We start from the raw sequence: 22,582 nt of genomic DNA on the forward strand, positions 1-22,582 counted from the left end.
GAGTTATTTCCCCCCTCTAGTTGAAGATTGTATTCGAATTAACCACGTCTTCAAACCGTAATGTTCATATGAAATGGAGTATATAATGGGATTATCACTCAATGTCTGCCTGGCAACACGCATGCACGCTGCCAGGCATGTACATAATTATCGATGTGCCGTAGACTACAATTTGGGACATCCCTATGGAGTTAAAGCCAAGCCGCGCTTAGCATCCATCGCGAAACATGACACAAGCTTTTGGTGACAACCATGCAGAAGGAATAAGTATCCTAGCACAGGCTGTTAGTACTATGGCTTGACATTAATCTTACTCTTTATAAACTGTGTCTTCAAGTGCTTGCTGCAAACACATGGCATCCAACGAGACTGAATTCGTTGGCTGGACGCCATCACCAGATGGAAGAGGCACATATGACATAATATTTGCATGTCTAGTTACAACATTTTTGTGCTGTTGGACTTCAGTTTATCCTAATATCCCTGCACCCGAAGACAAGTTTTGGGCATCGATCAGAGACAGAGTTGGACTTGCGTGTTTGGGATTACTTGGCCCTGAGTTTATAATAGTGTTGGCTATTGGTCAAAAGTCTTCGGCACGAAGATCAGTCGTTGTGAGTTATCTTTAGTCTTGTAAAGCTGGCCCAATTACTGATATAAAGATAGAAATTCCATGAAGAAGGATATGAACAATGGACCATTACCCATGGTTTCTTCGCTGACATGGGCGGATTTGTCCTTGAGGCTGATGATCTCAACCAACCGATACCTCTCAATGCAGAACAACTATTCTATCTAGTTAAAAACTCGCACGTCAGATATCCTGAGATAACTGCTGGAGAGCTACGAGACAGAAACAAATCGGATGGATTTGCACGGTAAGTAAATCTGATCACATCGAATTGTTCTCCTGGTAACTAAAGCGTGTAGGCTCGTCACGGTCTGGCAAACAACGTGGTTCATCATAACTTTCATCGCACGGCTGATTCAAGGACTTCATGTGACAACAATGGAGCTGACTGCAGTTTCATTTGTAGTCATTCTCTTTGGAACGGCATGGTGCTGGAAAGACAAGCCGTCTGATGTAGGCACAACAATCACTCTTCGGAGTGTTGACAGAATGGAAGACATAATCACCCAGGTGAGTATCTATATACCAGATTGGAGTGACTGGACTAATGTCGTACTAGGGAGGACGATCGCCAGATCAGCCGTACTATCAAACACCCCTAGACTTCATCAGCAGAGACGAAACAGCGTTGAACCTCGCATGGCAATACTACAATGAACTATCACGCAAGATATTATTTTCACCCTTTTCACGCCGTGTCAAGAAGATCCCATGGGATAGAATTCCAGGTGACACATTCCTTAGAATGGACTTTGATCTCGAACTAGTGGGCGTTGCCTTCATCCTCGTCTTCAGCGCCGCTTTTCTTTCCGCATGGAACTTTTCGTTCCCGAGCACGGTGGAAAGAGACTTTTGGCGCGTGGCCAGTATATACATGCTCGTATACGGCTTTGTCGGTGCGGCGTGGATGGAACTGTCCATGTGGATCTTTGTACCACATAATCGAGTCGCTCAAGGTCTGGAGCTGAGTATTGTCGAGAAAGAGCTTGCTCAAAAGTCACATCCTTTCCGAGACTTGTACTTCAGGCTAGATAGATGGCTAAGACGAAGGACAAGAAGGAGCAGTGACGTTGATCGAGATAGTCTGGTGCCTCAACAGCCACAGAAAGGTGTCTTGGCTTTTTTGAGCAGATCTCACAACATATCGCACGGAAAGGACCCCAACATGGGAGTTCAAATCGGGTTTATTGTCTTTACTTCCGCTTTATGCGCTTTGTATCTCACGTTTCGGATTTTTATCTTTGTGGAAGATTTCATTGGATTGAGAGCTCTGCCACCGAGTGCGTTTGAGACGGTTGAATGGACAAAGTTTATTCCACATATATAGTCTTCAGGGGAATAAAAGACACATGATGAGTGCTTTGGTAGATCATACAACCTATAAAGCCTTTTATATCAGAAACCCTCCTTTACACATGTCTCTGTCCTGTCCCAAGTGACTAAGAATCGGGTTAGACATGTCTACAAAATATGTGAGTACAGATGTACAAACTTGAGATTCCTATATGTGAAATTTTTGGTAGAGTCCTGTAGGTTTGGAAGTCCATTGTTCTCAGAGTGATGTTAAGAGTCGGGTTCCAGAAATGATGTCCTGGGATATCTCCACTTCGCCTGGAGACTAACAATAAATGCCTCTTGCATCTATCATCTCTCAACTTGCCAGCCTGAAATCCATAGCAGTCCTCATAGCGCCTTGTCCTCAGCACTATTCACGATATCAGCTTCCAACCAGCGACGATTCGGCCATGTCATCAGACGTGAGCACAGGACGGAGACCTCGTGTAGTTTCGTTAGGAAGACCTGAGTTTATTGGTGAAAAATATATCGGAGAGTTCCAGAAAGACTTCGATTATGATGTCAGTCACTAATGATCCTTTTCAGAATTTTCTCAAGACTCTGAACACTAGAATTTATACTAATACATGCTTTATAGATTCTCGACGTCACCAATCACCAAGAAGCATTGGAAAAACTACCACTCATGCTCAAACAACATGGGCCCATAGACGCTTTCATAATTCGAATGGGTAGACCTCCCTATCGTCCATTTGACAAGATCTTCAAGCTCCTCGCTCCTCACTGTAAAATCATTGCTTCAGCAGCAGCTGGCTACGATGATTTAGCAGAGGAATGGTGCACCGAGCAAGGGATATGGCTATGCAACAGTGTCAATGCTGTAGCCGAAGCCACCGCAGATATGGCATTCTTTCTTACCCTGGCCGTTATCCGAGATACTTACCGCGGTGAACGTTGCCTACGGGAGGGCAACTGGAGAGGCCCTGTTGTACCGAGTAGGGATCCTTGGGGCATGACACTAGGCATAGTTGGACTGGGCGCCATTGGGAAATGCCTGGCAAAGCGAGCGGTTGCGTTCAACATGAAGATCAAGTACTACAACCGTCGGAGGCTGAGTGCTGAAGATGAGGAAAGGTACCATGCAACACATTGCCCATCACTGAACGAGCTGCTCGCACAATCCGACGTGGTATCGATCAACTGCCCCCTCACAAAAGAAACAGAAAATATGATATCGACCAAGGAGTTTGAAACAATGAAGGACGGGGCTTTCATCGTCAACACTGCTCGAGGAGCCATTGTTGACGAGACTGCTCTCATCAATGCTTTAGAAAACGGAAAGATTACAAGAGCTGGATTGGACGTTTTTCTGAATGAACCTGACCTGAATGAGTATTTCAAGACGAGTGACAAAGTGGCCATTCAGCCTCATATTGCTGGTTTGACAGACTTGGCATTTCAGCGAGGAGAAAGGGAGGCATTCGAGAACATCAAAGCCTTATTCAAGACTGGAATGCCTGTATCTCCTGTCAATTATCCAAGTAAGTAGGCTAGACCTGATTATTAGCTTGTTTATCAATCGTAATCTCAAGTTCGGAGGTCACCGTTTCCATTACTTGTCCGCCTCCTAGCCATGAGGATATTCACATGAAAGCGTGGCCGTTTCTAACCGCATGACAAACAGTATTCCACATGGCTATCGGCCAGAATTTTAGACATGTCTTAGCAGATCAATTTTTTAGCTCAGCTATTAGTTATAAGGCTGTCACTAAAATCTGCTACGTTGCAAAACGATCAGCTAAGAATATCATTAGTCCAGACGCTAGAAATTTCAAGATACCGCACTAGACGTTAAAAGAACATTCGTCGACATTTCACTCTTGCTGTTAGTCATACTATTACTTATTTAAGAAGTTGAAGAGTTTTGAAATGAGATGGGCATGCATTGGCCACAATCACATGAATCCTGCTCACTGCAGATCCGAGTCTTCCGTCTGCATAAATCCTTGTTGCTGAACTTGACCAAGAAGAGAAGCTGTCAACGAAAACAAAACTGCGGCTGAAGCTTAGACCCGAGCTAGTGGTTCTGGGCCCGGGGTGACAATAACCTCAGGATGCTGATCCTACATTTATGAAGTATTTGCAACATGTTGAAGGTATGGCCCTGACGAAAATTACGACACTTGACGTGTCGTTGGAATCTACAAGCCGTTCCAGATCGGGATCATTAATCTTGTGCACAATGCTGTGATACAAGGAAAGTTAAGAAACCACAACTAATAAAGGCAATGATTTTTAACGGCCATCGGCTACCTGCCGGTGACTAAAAGCGGGAGACTAGACAAGCTAATTACGCTTCATCTTGGCGTATGCTTGAACTTGAACTTGGCTTGTGTTGCGACTATCAAGGGAGCAGCCACCAACCAACACATGAAGGAATGAACGGCTTTTTTTCTCTTACGTTTTCTTCAAGTAATCTCCGTAAAGCATTAGGCAAGTAAAATAGCACCACATTGGTCCAGAAGGAACTGGGAATGTTCCGTGGCGCACGCCAACATGCCAGGAACCATTCCAGCAAACCAACGGAAGTACGGATCAGAGAAGTCATTGGCCACCCCAGATCGACCATGGGGGGATATGTGATTGAAGTGAACGGCCTAGCCCCGGCACAGTTAGCCGTTTTGTTATGTAGTTGTCGATGTTTGATGTGCGTCCAGGGGAGCGAGACCCTTGTAAAAGTCGGGAAAATCGCCCCATGGCTACAGCCCCCAGCACCATGGATTAAAGTTCAGGGTGTTCGTTATCAGAGTGTGTCAGTGCGACTGACGGCAAGTATTTTCTTTTCTTTTCTCCCTCTTCACTTTATGTTTCAGGGGCTGGCATTGTCGATCGGTCTGTTCACATCGGAGCATTTCTATCTGGCCAAAACCTAGTTCTGCAAATCCGAAACTTAACTTGTTGTCAAAGTCAAGTTGAGCGCCATCTGTGTCATTCTGGCGCGGGTTCCTTGATCAAGCACTTCCCGATTTGACCTGACACGTCGAGACTAGACTCGAATAGACCTGGACGCGACAACCTGGCTAGATATTGAAAGTTAAAACGGGGTGTCGACTGGGGGAGGAGGCCTAGGAGTGTGTTTAATTTACTACTACGGAGAACGATTACAACGCACACCTGTAGAAAATGCAACGTCTTTCTGGTGTTCTGCTTTTGGTCTCGTTGCTTTTTCTGCCCGAGATTTGAGGGGAGTGGAAAAAGTGTGAGTGAGGAGGGCACTTCACAGTATCCGCGGACATTTGTTAGTCAAGGTATTGGGTGGTAACTTGATATAAGGGACGATATGTCCCACAGCCAACTTCATGCTGTGCATCTCTGATACATGGATCTAATGCATACATAGCATGGATCAACCCCAATCAAAAACCACCTCTTGGTCTTTTGTATTTGTTCGCCATGACGGACCCTAAAGTTACAAAGGCTTTTGAAGACGGCAGAGTTCCCAAGGGCATCACAGCCGATTATCTCAACCAGTCAAGAGATGCATCGGCTATAGCGGGTATTGTATTCGTTACGGCTCTGACGAGTATCATTGTTTTGGGTCGCCTTGCTTCGCGAGCGTTTTTAATGCGCCGCTTCGGCTTCGACGATGGCTTGACGTTGATATCATGGGTAAGTCTCTGTTCTTTCTTCTTTCTTGGCAGCTCCATTGCAGTCGTCGATCACTCAGATCTCTCCACTGTACAGTGAGACATTGTCAAAAATGCTAATTGCGATGTGACTTAGATGTGCTTCGTGGCATTTGTCGGCCTGTGCATTGAACTCATCAAGCTGGGTTCTGGAAGACACTTCGCCTATATAGAATACGTCCTCGATATGCCGACGGTCGAATACACCGAAGTCCTCGATTTCGTAGCTCACATTATATACACCACTGCGCTATTACTCTGTCGCATGTCCGGTCTTGCATTTTACCATCGCCTATGCGCCGTCCATGACCGTCTCCGATTAGCCATCTCGGTTGTCTTTGGCATTCTAATAGCTGGGTATATTCCTCAGCTGTTGCTCATCGTGTTTCACTGCACGCCTGTTACAGGACTATGGCCGTATGAGTGGCAGCGTGGATTTGAGGATTATACGTGTTTGCAGTGGGGGTTAGTATACAGCGTCAACTCATCAGTGTCGCTTATATGCGACTTTTTGTTGTTCGGTATCCCGATCGTGATGCTTCGGGTGTTGGAGATGCCAAGGAAGAGAAAGATACAGCTGGGATGCATTTTGCTACCTGGTATCTCGTAAGTTTGATGCAAATAATAATCTTGAAGGAAACTTACAGTGCGTTAGCGTCATTGCCATCTCAATTGTACGCCTGGTGCTGGTCATTGAAGGACAATGGAATACGGACATGTCATGGGCCTGTAAGTTAACGACACCACTACTAATTCACCCATCTAATATTCTACAGACGATCCCATGTTGGCCATTGAAGTTAGTGAAATAGGCGCGACGCTCATCGCCCTCTCCATACCAGGCTTTAAGCCCCTGTTCGACAAGGTTGTCTTGCAACGAGACATCACCAAGGGAGAAAGCAATGTTAAATCGAAATACGAAAAACAGCAGAGTTCCAAGGGAGGCACAGCGCTGCGATCACTCAATTTTCGTCCCGAGCACGATGCTCTCACGAGTCGTGACACTTCAGCTGCGAGAACCCAGGTGCATCGAACGAGCAATGCGACAGCAGATAACAGAAGTGAGAATAGCGCAGATGGGATCTTGGTACAAGTAGACTTCAGGATAAAGGAGGATATACAAGATGCGAATAGTACGAGTGATCCAGAAAGAGCATGGCAATGAGACCAGGGTCTCAGTACATGGTTATCTATGAGTATGTACCGTACATATTGTCATTAATTAAGTTGGTATTTCTGTCATTCATCTTTAAGAGAACAAATTAAAGCCATTACTATATTAGTTATACCGAGTGAATGGCGTTTGAACAGCATTGTTCTCCGTTCCATTGCCTGAGGCTGTGGAACGTTGAGAATGATGGTATTTTATACTTCGTGGCGCTGATGGTTGCATGAGATATGCCACACAAGCCACCAACTATTGTCTTTCAGAAAGGTTAATTACCTGTCAGTTACTCTTTACATACTTTAGCTTTTATAACCTCATCGAAAAGCCCTCATTGACTCGTCAAATAAAATACGATAATCATATTAGCATGCTCTGGCCGTCAAGCAATGCCTCAATCGAGTCTAGGTTGGGCAATCGTAATTGGAACCCCTAAACTGTTTATATCCGCTAAACTTACAGGGAGGGGGCCCGCCACCACTCGCTAAATCTTCAATCCTTTCAGGGCTTCTGCTAACCGGGCTAGGATCAACCAGACCAGGCCACGAAGCTCTTTGTCAAGATTACATTATTGACATGACATTCAATGCAGTAATTGCGTCTTTAGCGCCCAATGTCTCGGCCCGCGCTGCCACTGCACCCACTGAACGCCGCCTTTTCCGTCCCAAGCTACCAAGGAAGGTGCGCCTGCAGAGAGGAACCCTGTAGCTTCCTCCCAGCTAAGGATAGCTGCGTCTTTAGGGAATAAACATAATAATGGCTTGCATCCGCCCTTTGCCGTTTCGTTTCCTCGGATTCATTTCCTCTTCACTACTGTCGCCGTCATGAAGCTTCTCAGCTTGTCTCTGGCCGCTGGCCTCATTGTCAATCAGGGTGCAAGCGCCAAACCAAGCCCCCAGGACGAACCTCTATTCTCTTACAATGCCAACCTGCTGCCTCTCGAGAAGAATGTTGGATCATCTGATCTCTTCCCCATGGCAGATTGCAATGGGTTCAAGCTTGAAGAGGCGACCTTCACTCAGATGCAGAACGCCATGAAAGCTGGGAAGCTTACTTCTGTTCAGCTCGTCACCTGCTACCTGATCCGGACATACCAGACCGAGGAGTACACCAAGTGAGTTTGCGACCCGTGGGCTCAATTCGGGAATGGCTCCGTGATCTACACAGATACACTTTGCGACTGGAGCTAATTGTTTCACAGCTCCATCATGCAAATCAATCCGGATGCTTTTGCAATTGCTGCTGAGCGCGACGCCGAACGAGCAAAGGGCAAAGTTCGAGGCCCCCTCCACGGAATTCCATTCACTGTCAAAGACAACATCGGAACCAAGGATAGTCTCGAAACCACCGCAGGCAGTTGGGCACTTCTTGGAAACGTCGTCCCCCGCGATGCGCATGTCGTCAAGAAGCTTCGCGACGCAGGCGCCGTGCTGTTCGGCAAAGCTGCCCTAAGCGAATGGGCCGACATGCGCAGCAACGACTACTCCGAGGGCTACTCTGCCCGCGGTGGCCAGGTTCGTAGTGCCTACAATTTTACCATCAATCCTGGCGGCAGTTCTACAGGCAGCGCTGTCGGCGTTGGAGCCAATGCTATTGCTTTTTCGCTTGGTACTGAGACGGACGGTAGCGGTAAGTTTAGCTTCCGGTAGATCTCACGTTTAAACATTTCCACTGACATTCCCTGACGTAGTCATTAACCCCGCCAACCGCAATGCTCTCGTAGGAATTAAGCCTACTGTCGGCCTGACATCCCGTGCCGGTGTCATTCCTGAGAGTGAGCACCAGGACTCTGTTGGAACGTTCGCGCGCACTGTGAGGGATGCTACCCTGGTACTTGATGCTATCTACGGTCTTGACGAGCGCGATAACTACACATCTGCACAAAAGGACAAAACACCAAAGGGCGGCTATGCGCAGTATCTGTCTAAAAAGAAGGCCCTCAAGGGGGCTACCTTTGGTCTTCCTTGGAAGAGCTTCTGGGTTCATGCCGATGAAGACATGCAGTCCCAGCTTCTCGAGCTTGTTGACTTGATCAAATCTGCTGGTGCGACAATCATCAACGGCACCGAGATTACCAATTACGAGACTATCGTTAGCCCTGATGGTTGGAACTGGGATTACGGTTCCACGCGAGGATTCCCCAATGAGTCTGAGTATACCTACATCAAGGTTGACTTTTACCGCAACATTGAAACCTACCTCAGCGAGGTCGAGAACACCAGCGTCCGCAACCTTGAGGATATTGTTGAGTGAGTGACCCTCCATCCTCAGCTGAGAACATCTTTAACAGTCATCAGGTTCAACAAGAAGTACGACGGAACCGAGGGTGGTTACCCCTACAAGAACGGCAAAGGCCACCCTGCCTTTGCCTCTGGCCAAGATGGATTCCTTGCCTCGCTCGAAACCAAGGGCGAAAGGGACGAAACCTACTGGCAGGCCCTCGATTTCTGTCAGTCTTCGACACGCAAGGGTATCAACGACGCCCTTTCGTACAAGGGCAAAAAGCTATCTGGTCTTCTCGTACCTCCGCAAGTCGCCCAGGCCCCTCAGATCGCCGCACAGGCTGGCTACCCGGTCATCACTATCCCTGGCGGCTACTCGAAGGAATCCGGTATGCCATTCGGCCTAGGCATCATGCAAACTGCTTGGGCCGAATCGGAGCTCATCAAGTGGGCCAGTGCTATTGAGGACCTGCAGCATAGCACCGACGCTCCGTCGAAGCGTCGTCTGCCCAAGTGGCTTGGATATCTTGAGCGTAATGTTCCAGTGCCCTTTTAAGCTCATTAGATATGTACAAGATTTGAGAGTGATTCTACTTGGATGTAGAAACGATATGTACTAGTAATTTTGATATTGTTTAATATGGAATTTAACGAAACTTGATCGCAAGTTTAGATGTTAAGATAGCAATTTGTGATACCTAATGGACACGAGAAGACGAGAAGCGACAGTGAGTGCAAACAAAGAGATGTGGTATAAGTCCGCTATTGACTGGCGGTATTTAAAGTCACAGGGTTGAACGGACAAACCTTAGAAAACGTCAATAAAATTATATCAGCAACATATCATTAATGGTAATCCAGGCAGAGCCAAAAAAGAGAGGTCCTACCCGGGTTCGAACCGGGGACTTCGGAAGATGTTTTTGATGGGTCATCAAAATCCAACGTCCTAACCACTAGACTATAGGACCTGTGGTGCTTGTGGAAGCTCAGACAAACAATTATAAGGGCGGCGCGACTGGAAGGAGACATGTTAAGAAGTGGGGCAAAAAGTGAGGTCCTACCCGGGTTCGAACCGGGGTCTTCGGAAAGTTTCTGATACAAGTCAAAATCCGACGTCATTACCACTAAACTATAGGACCGTGGAATGAAATGTTTCCTCCGATAGGCGTATATGTGGAAAGTTTGACTGATTTCATCAGTAGACTCACCTGGAGATAGGAAAGCAATGGTGTAAGGGATGGACTATACCACTCGAGAGCAGATTCTGTGTTAGCTTTTTTTGTTATCTAAGTCTCAGGTATTGAACCTCGTACAGGCATCTTGCCATACCTCAACAACATTGTATCACAACATCACGGATCATAGATCTTCACTTACATTACAACGTACCATGCACTTGGAGCACTATCGAAGTAGAACAATTGTCAATTATACCTACTGGCTGACGCTATTTACCTCCAGGTAAATGCTGTCTGTATCTTGCCTCGACTTTCTCTGGCTGTCTCGTCCTGAGACTTGCGATGGTTGGGGATCGTTCGAATGGGGCATACAGAGATTAACAACTGCGAGAACGATAATGAAAAAAAGTTTCTAGGGATTCCCTCATTCTCGATCATGAGGCTGTATCTGATACCAGCCGTTCGCCACGATAGCGTCCCTGACAGCCTGGGGAAGCTCCTCTGTTGCCTGGTGACGGAGGGCACCCTCGGTCTGGAGTTGCGCAACCAGATTCTTATTCTGGTATGTTTCGACTCGAATGGTGAGCTGCATGATGTCTCCGTAGACGACGAAGTTGTTGCGACCGCAGGTCCTCTCAAGGCCATCGCGTAGTCGGTCCAGATTGTAGACGAGGGTTGGGTTTATGCGGTATTCGCAGACCTTGCGTGCAGGGTTCCGGGCCTGCCGGCAGTCGGTGATCTGGAAAGGCATGGTGATGGTGGTTAGGGGTAGCAGGCTGCGCTGATTGTTTTTAGGGATAATATGTGTTTGTGGTGATCAGAGATAATGCAGAGGTGCGGGTTTGTCGAGAGAGAGAAAGGAATAAGGAAGGATGGTGGGAATTATATAGGTAGACAGAACATGCATGTTAATTGAAGTGTTCAGTGTGTGCAGAACGTGCTCATTCTGATGTGAATGGGAAGGAACAAAGGTTTGCGTGGTGCATCCGAACAAGCGACCCCTCGCGGCCCTTCCACGTATTTGATGGTGAAGCATAGAAACAGTGGACAGTGGTTCTAACAGAAGATGTTCGGTGTAATACATATTTGTTCTAACAAGGTTTCGTGACTGTTCGCAAATCAGGCAACAAAAGGTTTGGAAACTTCAGTGTGGGCTTTATTTACACTTAGGAGAGGGTTTGGAGATGAAAGAGGAGAGCCCCAGTGGCCGCCATGCAACGTCACGCAAACCATATACCTAAATATCGGCGAATGTGGTATGCTGAATACAAATGTCGCTAAAAAAAAACAAGTATCACGATAACTACGTTTGTTGTGCTCATCATGATTCAAACGAGGTCCACGCAAGTGCAGGCACAAGACGACATCAAACAAACTTGGGTAACAATCGCTCATATGTGAATGATATGGATAGTAAAAATGTGGCTACTCAAAAGCTATAAATTGATGCTATGTTTGCATATCGCCCCAATCAAATCGCGGTTGGGCTGAAAACAAGACTCGAGGCAGGAAAGTTTGATCTGGATAATATCGGGTACACAAACAGGCTTTACAGAAATACTGTGTTGAAGGCGACTGGAGTTGGTGCCGTCGGTGTCGCCCACGCCGGTTTGATGTAGGAAGTGAAGATAATCTTCACCAGTCCAACGATAATATGCCTATCATAGCGAAACAACCAGTATCGCGACTGCAGACAAAGCAATAGACCTCAAGACGTTTCTTGGGCTTGACAGTGCACCCGATGTAGTTGTAGACTCGTTCACGGAGGCCGTAGGATTTGCTGTAGATGTAGGTGCACTTGTGATACCAGCATCGGCTGCGCTGCCTTGCGTTTCTTTCTCAGTCGAAAGATCCGACGTAATACTGGCAGTGATCGGGGTTGATGGGCTTCCGGTAATATACTCCATACCAGCCGTGATGACCACAGGAACATCAACAAAAGACCTTGGGAGTACGCTATCCGTCCCGCCAGCCGTGTAGGCAACTTGCGTTGACTCTTCCCCTCCAATGCTGATGGTGCATTCCTGAGGCATTTCACTGCTCATCTCACAATGAAGAGAATTTATCACTGTATGCTTAGCGTCCTCGTCGCCCTCCTTGTAAACTCTTGTGAAGACGGAATCATAATTGTATGTTGAGTCTTGTGGCTCAACGGTAACAGAAAGGGAGAAAGAGTCACCAGCTTCACCATCTTTGGCCTGGAGAATGTATGTGGTTGTTGAAGATTTGGTAGTTAAGACTTTTCCTGTCAAGCTTAGGCCAGCCGGAAGACTTGATAGCCAGGGAATGGATGTCGTAAGAGCTGAAGACATGGCGAGACGTTGAAGAAAGACTTGGCTATGAGATGATGAAGGATGTGGTATGTTTACAAGAAGGAAAGAGGGTGTTTTATTAACTCAGAGATTGGCCAAAGCGTGTCAATGCACACTATTTTGAAAAGGGTTTGGCGCTGTTGGTACTCTTCTTCAGTTTGAAACGCTGTTGGTTGTTGTTAAATTTGATCAGCAGTTGTCGTCACGCAGATATAGACCCTTGTAATATCCCTAACCGCGTGGGTCTTTGTTTTTGGGCAGGCCTAGTGATCCTTCACAATATCAGCCTATCATCAGGGTACCAACAAGGCTGACCATTAGAGGCATAACAGAAGAAATTAGTAAGGCAGTCCAATGCTATTTAGAACATAATCTTATATCGTTTATTTTCATACTCTAAGGATTGAGGGCCAACGTGTCCGCTTATATCCACTCTCGGCTTTGTTCCAGTAAATGAGAAGTAAAGTAAAATGAAGGTGAGAAGTGAGACTCACGAACGTTTATATCGAAACACCGCAGTACTCAATTAACATGGTTGATGCTAGTGTCAAGGTTATCAGGATTGAACCACCATTCGAGTGTTCCGGACCAAGGGAATTCTTTCCAAGCCCATTCCCCCTCATCCTCTGGGCGTGCAACGCTTACAACCGCAACATGGGGTGGTAATTGTGCTATCGTTCCAGGCCGAGTCCCTACAAATAACCCTTCCGAGTTACTTGTTACGAGTGCTGCTTCACTTGTATCAACCCGAAAACATCCAACACTGGCTTCGCGGCCATCTGCATATCGAAGTAGAAGTCCCGCAACCTTGTTGTATTTGGTCTCGTTGAAACAACTGTTTTCTAGATCAAATGTTCGGATGATTCCTGTGTCCTTTTTGCTTTTGCTCCTGAATATTGTGACGCTTGTTACATCCTCTAAAGAAGCTGCAGAATAGTGCAGCGTATGAAGAGGGTTGAACCGTGGCATGGGTCCAAGTGCAGTTTGTTCTGGTAGTGATATGTTCTTGACATTCTCCGGTAACTTGGGTGAAGCAATGATAGGGATCCCATGACTTGAAGGAGAGAAATACAAGGTGATCGGCTCGTGAGTAATTGCTTTTGCTATCATCATCCATTCGCGGTGCCTTGAGTAAGGAGTATTCTTTCCGTGGTGATCTGGGTAGCTTCCGGACATTATCAATCGGCCTTTATTAGTGACAAGCTTGGAAATTGTCAGTAAATCTCAATGGCTGACGATGGTGAAGTACTAACCCCAAGTGCTATGTCGCTAGGTCTCTTGTATTTCTGTATTCCCCAGGGCGTGGATAATTGAAACCATAAACCCCCTTCGACCCAACACGGAATAGAACCAAGATTGTTATACCGGGTGGATCCACGTAACCAGACTTGTTGAACGTACTCGTCTTCTTCGATAGGATGGTATGTCCATTTCAAAGTGTGGTGTTCGTTATACTCAGAATGCTCGTCGTTCCTGGCACCATATTTGCTAACCTCCCCGACAGCCCGGTTCGCGTGAATGGAAACCATTTCATTGGCAGACCAACAGACGGAGTAACCGAAGGTGCCTTGCTGGTTGAAAGTGAGTGTCTTCATCCTTGCCATGACCTCTCCTTCACCCCAACCCGCGTAGTAGAATGAGAGAGAATCAAGTATTAAGGGTGACACTGGGAGGGGCCATTGAACAAGAGCACCTGGAGATGGATTCGATACTTCTCGCAGTTTGTACCCCTTTATAAATTAGATATCGTAAAGCATATGGTTCCAGGTTGTTAATACTCACATCGCCTGCAAATAAAATCGTTTGCCTCTCCACAGATAATGTTTGCCAGTAGACAGGACCTGATACATTGACCTGTGCCAAGTCCATGTCGGAGATGATTTGTCTGATTCCGAGATGATCGCTGGAAACATACAAACAGCGGGTGTCTGACGATAGGACGCTGTTCCAAGCCAGACAGGCTCCATGTGTAGGTGACCTGGATAATGAGCTCACATATTCTACACCATCAACAGTGATATGTGTGGCCCACACTGGAGTTGCCAGATCGGCAGACCATTCACTCTTGCGGCAAATCAAGGTGATTTCAGCTATGGTGTAAAGCCTGATCAGTTCATCGTCGTCAGAAACCATACGCCACAACTCAGGTGACAGGTTCCCATATGTCCTTTGGAGGGAATTCTCGATCAGGATGCGTATTGACTCCCTTCGACCATTCAAGTGTGCTTTGCTTGGTTGGAATGAGTATTCAGTAAAAGGGCAATATGTGACGAGAGGGTGTTTGAAAAGAGTAGCTATACGAGCGCAATCGGCATGAAATGTGACTGCAAGACCTAATGTGTGAGTACAAGAAGGGTGCAAGCACTGGCGGAACGCTACGTTGAGGGTTTTGTCAAGGTATATAGGTGAGAAACAATCTTCCTGATGCATCAAGAATGATGTAGAGACTTGACCTTCTGGCGTCACTGGAAGTGTGCTTAGTATCATGTAAAGAGGGCGAAGCTGAAGTTGAGATTGCTTACACGCCACGATCAACTCTTTCTGTAGTTCTATAGGGAAAAGACATGCTCGGCAGCGACTTGCGTCCACGCACATTGGATTAGGGAGATGACTTTGGCAATGGACATGCGATGATATAACAAAATAACCTCCCGGTCCAGACGGTCCTGTTTGGGAAGGGATATCCATAGCTATTCGATAGATGGGATGCGCATTGCTGTTGATTGAAAGAAGAAAGTGCCAGATGGTATAGCGATGTCTCTTAGTATATCTAAGACATAAGCTGACGTGGTGGCGACGGACGACCAACCACAAGACATCCGGTAAGACACGGAACCAATACGAGCATCCAAGAGGATGCGGTGACGTTTATCCTTCTGAAGCGGCGGCTATTTCCAATTATCCAGATGCGTGCTTATATCGAATGCTTAACAAAGCGCAATTATAACAATGTGGACGAGGTTTTGGTGCCTTAATATCGATCAAGTTTCTGCATCCTTGTTGGACTGCAACCAAGGATAACAAACAGTAAACACCCACACCGCATGGTTGTTAACGGGGATTCTGTCCATGATATTAACATTACACCAAAGAGTAGGCACTGAAGCAATATCGGGAATTGTCACTTCCTAAACGACAAGTTGTCGTTGATAAGGCAAGTAGGTAGGTGTAGTAGGTACCTAGGTAGGTGCCTGCAACCCACGCTTGGTTCTTTTCATTTCCCCCGTTACTTCCATCTCCTTCATCTCCATAGCATACACACATCATTGAATCAACTCTGCCACTCGTTCAATGCACAGAAATGGCTGACGACCTTATACCTCACCCGTGTTGCTGTCTTTGTGGAGCTGGCATCTACTGTGAGAACGATTTGCCAAAATGGACCTCACAATTTCACACTGGTTAGTCTACCTGATCGATTCTACTCAAGGTTAATGACTAATCCATAGTCTCGCGAGGATAGTATACACGACTGGCACGGACGCAAACGCGCAAGCTTATCTTTCCACTGCCGGTCGCATAGACGATGATATTCATACTCCTGATATCGTATACGTCGACCCTTCGGATATCGCCCGCCATGGCAAAGAGACTCTTCGCATCGAGCTCATGCCTTCTGAATTCTACGACCAATCTTCAGTCTCGTACGATCTGAACAGCTTGGATGCCTTTCCAGAGGCGTGGGGCTATACCTTCCACTCAGCATGCTGGAAGATACTTATAGCGTTCCGACCAATTACACAGAAGGATTTGCAGTCGTTATTGAAGCTTGGCCGCTTGATGCCAAAGCAAAGGGGTCTGATAAACTGGGGCCATGACTATGGCGGACAAGCAAGCCGAAGCCATGCAGTTGCACCGGGAGAAGAGAGCGTTCTTTTAGAATCAGTCCTTGTGGCGGACCTCGACATTGATCCTGGGGACTTCGATGTACTGCACCAAATATTTCGGAGCCACAGCTTTGATTCCTGCCGAAACAACAGTGACACGGCTATCAGTCTACCAGAAGTGACCACCACACCGGACTTTTCCAGCGACCTTTCCAGCGACTTTTTCGGCAAATTTCCTACGGAAATTCTTTTTATGATTATCGATCGCCTTACTCGAGAAGATGTCTCTTCAAATGGATTGATAACCGCAAAGCCTGTGACAGTATGCGATATCCTACTGATGAATCTGCAAGTCATACTGTCGTTGGCTTTTGGGCAACCATGGTAAGTTAAAAAGATTGTCTGACCATGTGTTCATGCTAAGTGATACACAAATATAGAATACAGAAGAGGGCTTTCGAAATTTTGGACTTGTACTCCGCTAGATAGATACGCAACTCTGGCAATGGGAAAATCGGGTAAGAAGCACAATTATGTACTGTCTTTATCACCCGGCATCGTTGTTGGGAAGAGCACCGAGTCCTTTATGAGGCGGTCCATGTCATCCGTCTTGATATGGACCGAGATATCAATACCGTTATCAGTCCAATGTTTTGAGACAGGTCCAGGTGCTTCCTTGATCAAAACATTGCCATCCATTTCTGGAACAACACCTTCAGCGTAGACACAGTCAGAGGCAAGACCAAAATCAATTCCATAAACTCCTGCTCGTGCCCATGTCGTGACCAAAACATGACGACGACCCAAGAATGCTTGCCATATTCGTTGAGGGGACTTTTCGTAGGCGAGTGCATGGAGATGGGCAGATAAGTTGTATGGATTTGCGATTGTCTTGAGGGTATTGCGGATTTGAGTAGCCACCTCGGTCGGGTTGGAATGATCGCAGACTTGTGATGCAGGAAGTTCGATATTCATCATAACAATAGGAGAACCAAGGAACTTGTTATCTAGCTGAAAGGATGGCCTGACGCCATAGACGAGATCGCAGTGGAAAGGGCTTTTGTCGTTCTCCAGGCGCCGCGCGCGGGCTATGCAGGACCATATGTGAGCTAAGACTGCATCGTGTTGGCTAAGCTTTTGTGGTGAACCCTCATTTGCCTTCTTCCATAATGCTGCAACTTGTTCTTTGCTGAAGTGAAAAACAGATTTAGATACTGGAGACATAACATCCCACTCGGCCCAAGGCATTGCGTTGCCTACTGGTTCGAGGTCCGGTTTGTCGAAAGGAAGCGGAATCGTGAATGGCCAGGGAGGAGCTGAGCCAGGAGCCCACCAATCATACCTGTGCATCGGCAACGATTTGGCTTGTTCTTTAAAGGTTTTGCCTGCATGTTGCGCATTGATGTCTCCAGCGGCGAGTTTATCGACAAGAGTAGGATCAAAGACAGGGGCCAAGTGGATGTTTGACTCTGCACGAATGTCAGACTTACTGGCCGAAGCCCAGTCTTTAAGAAGAGTTATCAAGGTCGTCGCATCAGCTAGAGGATGCGAACCGTTCAAAGCCACGACAAATGCACCACACGACAACTCAGTGATCTGGACTGCGAGGAGAGGATACAAGCGACCGCTTTCGTCTTTGATGGCCTGTTTCAGCGGCTGAGCTATCGGTACAGATGGTATAAACTTCTTAAAAAGCGTGGATTGGCAAGGCCAAATAGGTTGATTGGAGACTCTGTCGGAAGGATACAAGGAATCGAGAGTAACAGGGCTTTTGGCGTAGACATATTCCACACCAGGATCATTCTCGGTTCCAAAATGCGCGTACAAGCGTCCAAAGCGTCGTGCATGCGGAGGAAAGTGCCTGGCTTCTGGTGGGACAGTCCCGTCTGTAGACTCAACAGCCTTCAAATGTCCGCACCATTGAGGATAGGACTCCAGAGTAGTGGATAATGCTCTACGCAGTTGGCGGCCAAAAAGATATTCATTGTGGGCGAGTAGGGTTGACTTTTCGTAGAGCCATATTGCGGTAGTGTTGGAGAAATTGGCAGCCGTGCAGTCAAGAAGAGACAAAGGAACGGCTTTTTCTTCGCATTGGACGACTAATCGTGTTGTTTCGACGATTGATATGTCTGGGTGCGCCATGATTAAGTTGTATCTCAGGTTGTTAACCGTCTTTATATCAAGATGACTATATGGGAATAGAAAGGGTAGAAAGAAGCGGGTTTTATATTTTAGACTTTCGAGAGACAATCGTGTTGTGAATAGAATCCTGCTCAACCGCTTTGGGCATGGTTCAGGATGATTTATTTCGGCGAGCTTGATTAAGTAATAGTTCCGCTGTCGTAGGATCTTGGCCACGTCTTATTATCTCACCTATCCGACTCGAGCGTCGGGTGGCAACTTGTATCATTCTCTCAAACATGACCGTTTAAAGCATGGTGCTGCTCAATTTCATGCTTTGTCCTTCAGCCACGATATGAGATTACCAATTGAATTGACGGTTGCAAAGTCATAGCTTTTGAACAGCCCTTCAATGGTCTCTGTAGGATGGTCTTCGATCCTGCATGCCTTCTTTTGAGACTTTTCGTCAGGACTTGATCGCCAGCGCTTGAGATCGGCAACACTATCGCATTCATCCTTCGGATCGAGAAGCACTGGATTCCAGCCAGCATCGGTTGATCCCACAACATCTTTTGAATAGTCATCTCCAACATAAACCTTTTGCCATGTACCCACTTCTGTCTTTGACTCATTTAAACTCCTCCCGCTGCGAGCGCTGATGATCTGAGCGAGCATGTATTCTGCGGCGTTGAAGATGCGTTTGTCTGGCTTTTCGACACCAACATCATAAGACATACAGTGAAAGTCAATATCATAGGTGTTGGTTTTTGTCTGGTTTGCGTCAGACTGTGTGCCGTAACGTAAAGGGCTGACGGTGAGGCCAAGGGATGAGAGAATGCTTGGAATACGATCGTCTGAGTTGGTGATGACGCCAATAACAAGTTGGTCATAATGCCGAGATGAGTTGCTTTTTAACCCCTTAAGAGCGTCCACGAGACCTTCTTCAGTTTCATATCCCTCTCTAGAAGCGAATCGGTGAAGAAGTCTGGGGGCGAGGTCTTGAGGAAGAGCTTGGCCGTCCTTCAATAAAGGTGTAAACGTATTGTGGATGACCTAGAGGATATCAGCACTGCACGGAGCTGGACATCGTGGCTTCAACCAACATTTGTCCACCATCTTGTAGCGCCAAGACCAGTCTCATTTCCAAAATTAGGATTCTTCTTGGACTCTTGCTTGATGGTCGATATCAGAGTTGATTGTAGCTCTTCATTACTGATGTCGGTAAGACCGCATTGGCGAGCAACTTGTGCGTATTGCTGCGCGACTGGCTTAGCAGGTCTTATGAGGGTACCGAATGCGTCGAAGCACAGGAGTAGATTTCGCTTTGACATGATTGGGTGATATTTGGGTTGATCGTAGAAGAGTCAAGTTGTTTGATCAGTTCCGTGTTTTGAGAATCTCCACAAGAGTGAAATGATTACGTCAGCTATCCAAGCTGTCCAGTAGACGAGAGCAGCCCTGAGAATATTGAAGTCAGTAATTGTTTAGTGGATGGGGATATTTATTTGCTACTGAGAGTCGGTCAAATGTCTAAGTGAAAGGTGAATTATTTCACTCAAAGAGTAGTCCTTTCGTGGCCAGCGCAAGCTGTGACATTTCGACCATCATCAAGTATGTAGCAACACTAGCTAAGTAAATCCAATCGGAGAGTATGTTTGGATTCTCCTGGACATTAGGCTTGAGTGATGGATTCGTACCCCTGAACTACGCGGCGCAAATATGTCTAGATCAGATGTTTTTGAATACATGATGAGACATCGCTCATCCTTTTTGAGCAAAAGACTAAAATATTGGAGAGCAGACTACAACCGTCACATAAGTTAGTAATTATTATTACTAATAATGATAACTTACTAAACGGCTGATCTTTAGGTACTCTTGGCAACGTCTTCAACAATGCAGGGTAGCTTCGCCACAACAGCGACAATGGCACCTGGAAGAAAGTTTGAGGCTATGCAGGCCAGACAGATATACGGCAACTGCCGATTTTGGTCGGATCGAAATGTCTTGTAAGTTTTAATTTACGGTATTAGTGCCATTATTGAGTTGGGTAAGTTTGGAGTAGTGGGTGACGCCTCGTCACAAACTTTGTATGATATCTCCCTAACAGTTTCCCACCCAACTACAAGCCAAGCATGTTAGTACATCATCCATACCCTGCGACGACTCGTCAGCTCTGATTCAACTCCCGTGGCTGAGCTGACATTTGATAGAGCTCACGCCACAGATTCTGAAGTCATGGTACAGTCATTGCGCGTTAGTGGTTGTTCCTAAGATGTGATCGACGGTGGCTGGAGGTTTCCAGGTTGCGCCCAGGAAGGATGACCTCATCAGCGTCATGTTGCACAAATCCCACAAGAACAAGCCTGATTTACTTGTGATTTGCATCCCAGACCGTTACTTTTTATTCCAACTCAATTCATTTCACTTCAGTTCAACCCAAGTATTCCAAAATAGTATTGGAGAGTTGATCGATACTCTACAACCATGCAGGACGAACACAACAAAGATAAAGAGAAGCGTTCGAAATGGAAGCTCTTTAGTTCCTCAAAGGACAAAGAGAAGAGAAAAAGTCAAGATATTCAGCTACCTCCAGCTGTAACCTCATCATCAGCTGCTGCTGCTGCTGCGGCAGCGGAAGCAGCCGAGACTTCAGGAGATTCGACGTATGGAAGCAGTGAACCGAATCACTCACTCACCACAGATGGCGGTGATCTGAACAATACGAGGAGCAATGTCAACAGTACTGGATTGAGCCCTGGCAAGACGCCAGACGCTACAACACCTACACCCAATCCGAATACCAACAACAATTCCTACCCCAACAACTCAGGCCCAGAGTCTTGGACTAGTCCGACCATAAAGAGAGAGACAGTTACCAACCCGAATACTGGGCAGACAATCACTACCACAACTACCACGACGACGACTACCACCACTATAACAAACTCGAATGGAACAACTTCCACCATCGAGGAGCCTCGTCCTGTCATGGAACTGCCCACTGTCGCAAACGACGACGTCACGCCAGTTTCCCCGCATCCACCGCCACAGCAGCAACCACCAGTTCTTCAACCCCAAAGCGAGTCCCTGCAACCGCAGTATCAACCGCCTGTGCAAGCGCCTCCTCAAGCGCCTCCGCCTGCTCCTCCCGCTCCTGTTTTTGTGTCTGTACCTAAAACAACACCAGCACCTGTGGAGCCATCGCCAATCACCCCCACAGCCCGTCGCAAGAGTCTAGAAACACCAGGTCGACGAATCATTCCACCACGCGATCCTATTCCTTCTCAAGCTTCAGTCTCTTCTTCAATTCCGCCTTCAGTTCCTCAATCGGTTCCACCTTCAATTCCTCCTTCGCTGGCTCCCTCAGCTGCAGACAATCGCACTTCGCCAGCAATTCCAGAGCGGAATGCTAGACGATCGGCCGAGTTTGTCCCCGCCCCGTTGCAGATCGGTCAGGGCGCATTTCCACCACCTCCACCTCCGCAAGACAGCAGTAAACCCGTCAATTATTCCCGGCCTGCCAGTAAATCCACTTTTGCAAATCTCAAAACCGCTGCGGCAGGTATTCATGTAAGCAACTGACTACTGAAGTCCTCTTGTGCAATGCTAATCGTCATATGCAGGGCGCTGGTGAAACACTCCGTGGAACGCTAAACTCGACCGTTGACAAACACTTTGGTGGAACACCAGCTGCAATCGAAAAGAACCAAGCCGCCATCGAAGCAGGACGTTACGAGATCGAAAAGGGAAAGTTCTACAACCCCAATCAATACCGTCTGTCACGACCTCATGAAGACAACGGTCCTTCAAGCGACGCACCGCCAATTCCTGACGCGCAGTATGACGACCCACCGTTCAACATGGGCAACACTACGGGAAGTCCCGCTGTGACAGAAAATGACAGGGAGCGTCGTCGCAGCAGATTGGGCAGTTTCTTCGGTAAGAGTACCGGGAGAGCTTCTTCTCAGCCTGGCGCAGATCCTATGACGCCGAGAGCTGAGAGGCAGAAGTTGAAGAAGAGGAGCAGCTCAGGACCAGGCACACCAAAATTGAGTGTGGTTGGGGAGCGAGTGAGTGAATAACGATACACGACTACTATTTAATATCAGCTTAAGTATGCTTCTATCTGAATTGGCATCAA

At 46.9% G+C, this 22,582-nt stretch overlaps 12 protein-coding genes and 2 non-coding genes across 14 annotated transcripts; 7 read left to right on the forward strand and 7 right to left on the reverse strand.

Moving 5' to 3' along the window:
• Positions 1–227: 227 nt before the first annotated feature.
• FGSG_12328 (uncharacterized protein) lies at positions 228–1,083 on the forward strand (the record flags this gene model as incomplete). The annotated part of the gene is made up of 4 exons (XM_011323327.1): positions 228–288; positions 469–614; positions 667–878; positions 1,038–1,083. 4 exons carry the CDS (start codon positions 228–230, stop codon positions 1,081–1,083), a joined length of 465 nt encoding a protein of 154 aa, XP_011321629.1.
• Positions 1,084–1,376: 293 nt separating this feature from the next.
• On the forward strand, positions 1,377–1,958 carry FGSG_12329 (uncharacterized protein; the record flags this gene model as incomplete). Its single annotated transcript, XM_011323328.1, has 1 exon — positions 1,377–1,958. The coding sequence occupies one exon, from the start codon at positions 1,377–1,379 to the stop codon at positions 1,956–1,958; it is 582 nt and encodes a 193-aa protein (XP_011321630.1).
• A 418-nt stretch (positions 1,959–2,376) lies between these two features.
• FGSG_04024 (uncharacterized protein) lies at positions 2,377–3,578 on the forward strand (the record flags this gene model as incomplete). The annotated part of the gene is made up of 3 exons (XM_011323329.1): positions 2,377–2,487; positions 2,565–3,468; positions 3,559–3,578. The coding sequence occupies 3 exons, from the start codon at positions 2,377–2,379 to the stop codon at positions 3,576–3,578; spliced, it is 1,035 nt and encodes a 344-aa protein (XP_011321631.1).
• A 1,802-nt stretch (positions 3,579–5,380) lies between these two features.
• Positions 5,381–6,875, forward strand: FGSG_04023 (uncharacterized protein; the record flags this gene model as incomplete). The annotated part of the gene is made up of 4 exons (XM_011323330.1): positions 5,381–5,596; positions 5,711–6,219; positions 6,269–6,342; positions 6,390–6,875. The coding sequence occupies 4 exons, from the start codon at positions 5,381–5,383 to the stop codon at positions 6,776–6,778; spliced, it is 1,188 nt and encodes a 395-aa protein (XP_011321632.1). The 3' UTR covers positions 6,779–6,875.
• A 679-nt stretch (positions 6,876–7,554) lies between these two features.
• Positions 7,555–9,559, forward strand: FGSG_04022 (uncharacterized protein). The gene is made up of 4 exons (XM_011323331.1): positions 7,555–7,892; positions 7,980–8,407; positions 8,469–9,027; positions 9,076–9,559. The coding sequence occupies exons 1-4, from the start codon at positions 7,603–7,605 to the stop codon at positions 9,554–9,556; spliced, it is 1,758 nt and encodes a 585-aa protein (XP_011321633.1). The 5' UTR covers positions 7,555–7,602; the 3' UTR covers positions 9,557–9,559.
• A 319-nt stretch (positions 9,560–9,878) lies between these two features.
• On the reverse strand, positions 9,879–9,968 carry FGSG_20571. The gene has a single exon. It is a non-coding gene; the product is annotated as a tRNA-Gln (tRNA).
• An 84-nt stretch (positions 9,969–10,052) lies between these two features.
• Positions 10,053–10,139, reverse strand: FGSG_20572. The gene has a single exon. It is a non-coding gene; the product is annotated as a tRNA-Gln (tRNA).
• A 463-nt stretch (positions 10,140–10,602) lies between these two features.
• FGSG_04021 (uncharacterized protein) lies at positions 10,603–10,929 on the reverse strand (the record flags this gene model as incomplete). The annotated part of the gene is made up of 1 exon (XM_011323332.1): positions 10,603–10,929. One exon carries the CDS (start codon positions 10,927–10,929, stop codon positions 10,603–10,605), a length of 327 nt encoding a protein of 108 aa, XP_011321634.1.
• A 910-nt stretch (positions 10,930–11,839) lies between these two features.
• On the reverse strand, positions 11,840–12,490 carry FGSG_04020 (uncharacterized protein; the record flags this gene model as incomplete). The annotated part of the gene is made up of 1 exon (XM_011323333.1): positions 11,840–12,490. The coding sequence occupies one exon, from the start codon at positions 12,488–12,490 to the stop codon at positions 11,840–11,842; it is 651 nt and encodes a 216-aa protein (XP_011321635.1).
• Positions 12,491–13,012: 522 nt separating this feature from the next.
• On the reverse strand, positions 13,013–15,178 carry FGSG_04019 (uncharacterized protein; the record flags this gene model as incomplete). Its single annotated transcript, XM_011323334.1, has 5 exons — positions 13,013–13,693; positions 13,744–14,220; positions 14,273–14,393; positions 14,424–14,823; positions 15,013–15,178. The coding sequence occupies 5 exons, from the start codon at positions 15,176–15,178 to the stop codon at positions 13,013–13,015; spliced, it is 1,845 nt and encodes a 614-aa protein (XP_011321636.1).
• A 690-nt stretch (positions 15,179–15,868) lies between these two features.
• Positions 15,869–16,705, forward strand: FGSG_04018 (uncharacterized protein; the record flags this gene model as incomplete). Its single annotated transcript, XM_011323335.1, has 2 exons — positions 15,869–15,891; positions 15,940–16,705. The coding sequence occupies 2 exons, from the start codon at positions 15,869–15,871 to the stop codon at positions 16,703–16,705; spliced, it is 789 nt and encodes a 262-aa protein (XP_011321637.1).
• Positions 16,706–16,848: 143 nt separating this feature from the next.
• FGSG_04017 (uncharacterized protein) lies at positions 16,849–18,459 on the reverse strand (the record flags this gene model as incomplete). Its single annotated transcript, XM_011323336.1, has 2 exons — positions 16,849–17,786; positions 17,871–18,459. The coding sequence occupies 2 exons, from the start codon at positions 18,457–18,459 to the stop codon at positions 16,849–16,851; spliced, it is 1,527 nt and encodes a 508-aa protein (XP_011321638.1).
• Positions 18,460–18,768: 309 nt separating this feature from the next.
• Positions 18,769–19,769, reverse strand: FGSG_04016 (uncharacterized protein; the record flags this gene model as incomplete). The annotated part of the gene is made up of 2 exons (XM_011323337.1): positions 18,769–19,491; positions 19,542–19,769. The coding sequence occupies 2 exons, from the start codon at positions 19,767–19,769 to the stop codon at positions 18,769–18,771; spliced, it is 951 nt and encodes a 316-aa protein (XP_011321639.1).
• A 671-nt stretch (positions 19,770–20,440) lies between these two features.
• Positions 20,441–22,571, forward strand: FGSG_04015 (uncharacterized protein; the record flags this gene model as incomplete). The annotated part of the gene is made up of 7 exons (XM_011323338.1): positions 20,441–20,447; positions 20,485–20,488; positions 20,549–20,575; positions 20,652–20,694; positions 20,932–22,011; positions 22,065–22,511; positions 22,551–22,571. 7 exons carry the CDS (start codon positions 20,441–20,443, stop codon positions 22,569–22,571), a joined length of 1,629 nt encoding a protein of 542 aa, XP_011321640.1.
• Between the last annotated feature and the right edge of the window lie 11 nt (positions 22,572–22,582).

This window comes from Fusarium graminearum, chromosome 2 (assembly GCF_000240135.3).
Source record: "Fusarium graminearum PH-1 chromosome 2, whole genome shotgun sequence".
NCBI classification, from domain to species: Eukaryota; Fungi; Ascomycota; class Sordariomycetes; order Hypocreales; family Nectriaceae; genus Fusarium; species Fusarium graminearum.